We start from the raw sequence: 5,315 nt of genomic DNA, 5'->3' as shown, positions 1-5,315 counted from the left end.
TATAAGCTAAATAAGCAGGGTGACAAGATACAGCCTTGACATACTCCTTTTCCTATTTGGAACCAGTCTGTTGTTCCATGTCCAGTTCTAACTGTTGCTTCCTGACCTGCATATAGGTTTCTCAAGAGGCAAGTCAGGTGGTCTGGTATTCCTAACTCTTTCAGAATTTTCCACAGTTTATTGTGATCCACACAGTCAAAGGCTTTGGCATAGTCAATAAAGCAGAAATAGATGTTTTCTGGAACTCTCTTGCTTTTTCGATGATCCAGCAGATGTTGGCAATTTGATCCCTGGTTCCTCTGCCTTTTCTAAAACCGGCTTGAACATCTGGAAGTTCACGGTTCACGTATTGCTGAAGCCTGGCTTGGGGAATTTCGAGCATTACTTTACTAGCGTGTGAAAGGAATCCAAAATTGTTCCTTAAGATAGAAATATAAATTTACATCAATAAAATAGACTTTTTTTTTTGCCTTTAAGTATTAAGGGGTTATGTCATTGCATACCTGAACCATTGATTTTAAAAGATACCAGGATAAGTACCACTCAAAGAGAAAAAAAAACCTTCAATTAAACTATTACCTGATGCTTTCTTATGACTTGGAATTTTTATGTTCTACTTTTTGAAATTGCTCATGTAGGCTTTCTTTAAATTTACTGAAGTATAGTTGATTTACAATGTTTTGTTAATTTCTGCTGTACAGCATCTTGTAGGCTTACTGAGACATGGACGTGACCACACTGTGAAGAGTTATGACCAAGTTCATCCACATAGACGCAGTGGTAACTCTTACAGCTTCCATCTGGCTGTCAGCAGTTGTAGGGTCCCATCAGTTTTAAGACAGCCTGATTTCAGGGATGTTAAAATGTGAAAGGATGTGTGCGTTAGAGTTGATTAAATAGGACACATCAAATTAGTTATCTTCCAAGTGGGTTTAAAAGGAAAGAAGGTTATTGAGACATAAATATGATTCATATTGTACTGCACTACGAGAGTATTCAGAACACCTTGAATTAGGACTTGACCACTGCTCAGGGGAAGCACGGAAGGCTTTCTAGTCGGGGCACAGGAATGTCCTTGGAGAAGAAGGCAGACATGAAAAAAGAGGGTAAACCCCAGATATGAGGGGAAATAGCTCAAATATGATAAACTGGGTTAAATGCCCACCTATGGTCCTGGATTCCCTGGAGAAAGGAAAGGCTACCCACTCCAGTATTCTGGCCTGGAGAATTCCATGGACTGTATATGTATATAGTCCATGGGGTTACAAGAGTCAGACATGACTGAGTGACTTTCACTCACTCACTCATGGTCCTAAGGCCTTATCATTTTGGGGTTTCAAGACACAATCCCTAGGTCTTCACAATACATACCAGCAGCACAGTGCCACCATCAGCTGAGGAAGGGACAGCAGCAACCCTCTTACTAGGTGCCAGTATGTATTTGGTGAGTGAGTGAATGAGTGAAGGTGTGAGTGCATGGCTTAGGGTGGTGTGTAGCAAAAGTAATAGCTGTTCTCTTTCCCTTGTCGCCCCAGAGAAACTCGAGAGTGAGAAGCTGAACGTCGCTGAGGTCACCCAGTCAGAGATTGCCCAGAAGCAAAAGCTGCAGACTGTCCTGGAGAAGATCAATGAAACCCTGAAACTTCCTCCTCGGAGCATCAAGTGGAACGTAGACAGTGAGTTTTGTGAAGGGAAATGGGATTGGTACAGGACACCTGTGGGGTTTCCCCAGGAGGTTGCATCATAAGCTGGGTGGGTGCAAACCCATACATCTCTGAGCGAGATCTGCCTTTCCTGAGAATGCAAGCTCATCACCCTCATCCAAAGGAATCTGAGCAAGACCACAAAATGTCAAAATCTAGTGTGCTTTTTCTGTAAAAGACATTCTGTAGGAACCTCATGTAGATTGTTGGGAAGGAAACTCCTGCTCATTGAGCTACGTCTGAGTCCCAGCACAACCTTTTGAAAAAACTGTCTCCAGCTTGTCAAAGCTCTGGAAAGTGGAGATCCCTAGTTTGAGCAGCTGAGAAGCGGGGAGCAGGGACTTGGCTCTATTCCAATGCCCACCCTCTTCCTCTCACCCCCTTACTGTCCAGAGGGAGCAAAGATATGGTTGAGAGCATAGGTACTGGAATAGGATTTTAAAATTCAGGTTTTCATGCAAGTGTAGCTCAAGGATCTCAGAGAGTATAAATGGTTCATTCTCTTGCTGCCTCAAGGGCCTGGCTGTCTAATATGGACCTAATTGAGTCCATATCAGTCAACATGAGATCAATAGATTTGAGCGAATCCAGTAGCAACAACACGTTTTCCTATCGGGAGCCCAACATTGTTTTGTTCTTTGTGATAGAATAAAAATATGCATTTAGATGGATAAAATTACTTAGATTGTAGGTTTTGCCTTTTAAGTGTTAAGAGATTGAGTATTATATCTATTGTATCTGATGTAGACAACTTAAAACATTTTTTTTTTGGCTGCACTGGGCCTTTGTTGCTGCACGCAAGCCGTCTCTACATGCGCTGTGTGGGCTTCTCACTGCGGTGGCTTCCCTTGTTGCAGAGCACAGGCTCTAGGCACCGGGCTTCAGTAGTTCTGGTGCATGGGCTCTAGAGTGCAGCCTTAGTAGTCGTGGTACATGGACTTAGGTGCTCCACAGTATGTGGAATCCTCCAAGAGCAACAATGAAACCCACGTCCCTTGCATTGCAGCCTGATTCTTAATCTCTGGACAACCAGGGAAGTCCTGATGTATACTACTTGAAATGGACGTCTCCTCCCCACCTCTGCTAAGCTGCTAAGTCACTTCAGTCGTGTCCGACTCTGTGCAACCCCAGAGACGGCAGACCACCAGGCTCCCCCGTCCCTGGGATTCTCCAGGCAAGAACACTGGAGTGGCTTGCCATTTCCTTCTCCAAGAAGGAAATTCTTCTGCCATTTCCTTCTCACTCCATGAAAGTGAAAAGTGAAGTCGCTCAGTCATGTCTGACTCCAAGCAACCCCATGGACTGCAGCCTACCAGGCTCCTCCGCCCATGGGATTTTCCAGGCAAGAGTACTGGAGTGGGGTGCCTTCTCCAACCTCACCCCACCCCAAAAAACCACCTTTTAGACCTGAGAAAGTAAGGTCTCTGACCTCTCCAAGTCAGAGACATAATAGCTGCCACTGGCGATCTCTTCAGCAGGTTCCTAATATCCTTCATTGGAAAAAGATGCCAAGGATGCCTCCTTCAGCATAATTGCACTTTTGCTTGCAGGCGTGATAAGCCGCCTGGAGCAGCACACAGCACGGGGAACAAGGCATCCTGTGCCGAGCAGAGCAGACACCTGACGGTGGGAGGGGGCAGGCCGTCGCTGTGAGCCCCAGAGGCTGCCCCAGGCCGCAGGAATGCTAATCATGTTCAGCGGGGGAGGGAAAGGGAGCTGATCACTAGTTTGGGTAATGTATCTGCATTCTGGAAATCCATAATATTAATAAGCATTAAAGTCCTCCGAAGCTGACCTCTGGTCAGTTTTATTTGATCCTATTTCCTAGTCCTTTGAATATGGACCATCTCTATATACCTCTCCAAAACAAAACACCTTTTACCTTTTTTTTTTGTTAATTGAAGTATAGTTGATTTGTTAGTTGCTCAGTCTTCTCCGACTCTTGCAACCCCATGGACTGTAGCCCACCAGGCTTCTCTGTCCATGGAATTCTCCAGGCCAGAATACAAGAGGGAGTTGCCATTCCCTTCTCTAGGAGATCTTCTCAACCCAGGGATTGAACCCAGGTCTCCTGCATTGCAGGCAATTTCTTTACTGTCTGAGCCACCAGGGAAGGAATGAAATATTGGGGAAACCCTCTGGAGCTCTCTTTTTTTTTTTATTGAAACATAATTGGTTTACAGTATTGTGTTAATCTCTGCTGTACAGCAAAGTGATTCAGTTATACATATATATACACACACACATTCTTCTAAAAATTATTTTTCACTATGATTTATCACAGGATATTGACTATAATTCCCTGAGCTACTGTAGTAGGACCTTGTTTCAAAACTCCTTTTCGTGTATCATGGAATCCAACTCGGAAAATAGGAAAGATGGAATTGTTTTTTTTCGTTTGTTTTTAGGCAACAGAAATTTATTTGCTCCCAGTTTTGGAGGCCACAAGTCTGAGACCAAGGGGTGGGTATCTTGGTTCTTTCTGAGAGCTGCAAGGGGAGGATCTGTTACAGGCCTCTCTCCTGAGCTCACAGAGGGCTGATTTATTGCTATATTTCTTCACATCATCTTCCTTCTATGCATATCTCTGTGTCCAAATTTTCTCTTTTGATAAGGACACTTGTCATGTTGGATTAGGGACTCCCCCTACTCCAGCATGACCTCATCTTAACTAATCACATCTGCATTGATTTTACAAATAAGGTCACATTCAGGGGGACTGGAGGCTAAGACTCCAGTGGGTTTTCATTTCCTTCTCCAGGATGAATTTGAGGCTGACGTGAGCAAATCAACCCTTAACATCTGGCCAGCCCCCCACCTACCTCTCTGTCCGCAAATGTATTTGATGCTGTCTCAGCCTCTCTTCTTGTCATCCATACACTGGCCTCATTTAAATAGGGCACAATATTCCCACCTTTCTAGAACCCTTTCTGGAAGACATTTCCTTGATCTGAAACATTCCTCATTTCATCTTCCCCATCCCCAAACCATTTTGCCTGGTTTAAGATTGGAATTTTTTAAAACCACATCAGAACCCTTGTCTTCAATGGCTTTGAATGATTTGTTTTGGGTTTGCATTCACTTTCATTTCTTATAGGGAAATGTCTACAAGTAAAATAATCACATCTATTACCACTCTCATCTAGCTGTTTTCATTTTTTTGTCATTACTATCCACATCAATGCATAGTTTTTCATATTTTTACTTGATGAAGGCATGTACAAACTCATTTTGTTATCCTCTCTTAATATTACATCATACGTATCTTCTATATTCGCATGTGGTTTTTGTAGTTATAATTTTTGATAGCTGCTCTGTTTCCTGGGCTAGGTGTCCCATAGTTAACTTAAACCCTATGTTGACATTGATCTTTTTTAGAATGTTTTCCAGCTTATTGCTAATATCAGATAGTGCCGAGTTAAATGTTAGGTTGTGACTCTTTGCTTTTCTTGAATTATTCTCATCAGATAGCTTTCCAGAACTGAGAGGAATTACTAGGTCAGAGGGAATAATTATCTCAGGGACCAGCTCCCTGTGATGCCTTGGGGCTTCAGGCTGCAGTGGTTTCTGTGATAAGGAATATGGCGGGCATGACTCCCAGGGCAGGCTCTA

General features: G+C 43.3%; 1 protein-coding gene across 1 annotated transcript in view; it reads left to right on the top strand.

The window, feature by feature from the left end:
* Window positions 1-5,315, top strand: part of PARVA (parvin, alpha) — a 180,070-nt gene that overhangs the window by 130,385 nt on the left and 44,370 nt on the right. The window contains 1 exon segment of the mRNA XM_010830614.1: window positions 1,536-1,676. Within this exon segment, the coding sequence (XP_010828916.1) occupies window positions 1,536-1,676 (141 nt within the window).

The sequence above is a fragment of the Bison bison genome, unplaced genomic scaffold (assembly GCF_000754665.1).
Source record: "Bison bison bison isolate TAMUID 2011002044 unplaced genomic scaffold, Bison_UMD1.0 scf7180017864518, whole genome shotgun sequence".
NCBI classification, from domain to species: domain Eukaryota; kingdom Metazoa; phylum Chordata; class Mammalia; order Artiodactyla; family Bovidae; genus Bison; species Bison bison.
The sequence above is the reverse complement of the archived record's forward strand: the minus strand, read 5'-3'. Positions and strand labels throughout refer to the sequence as shown.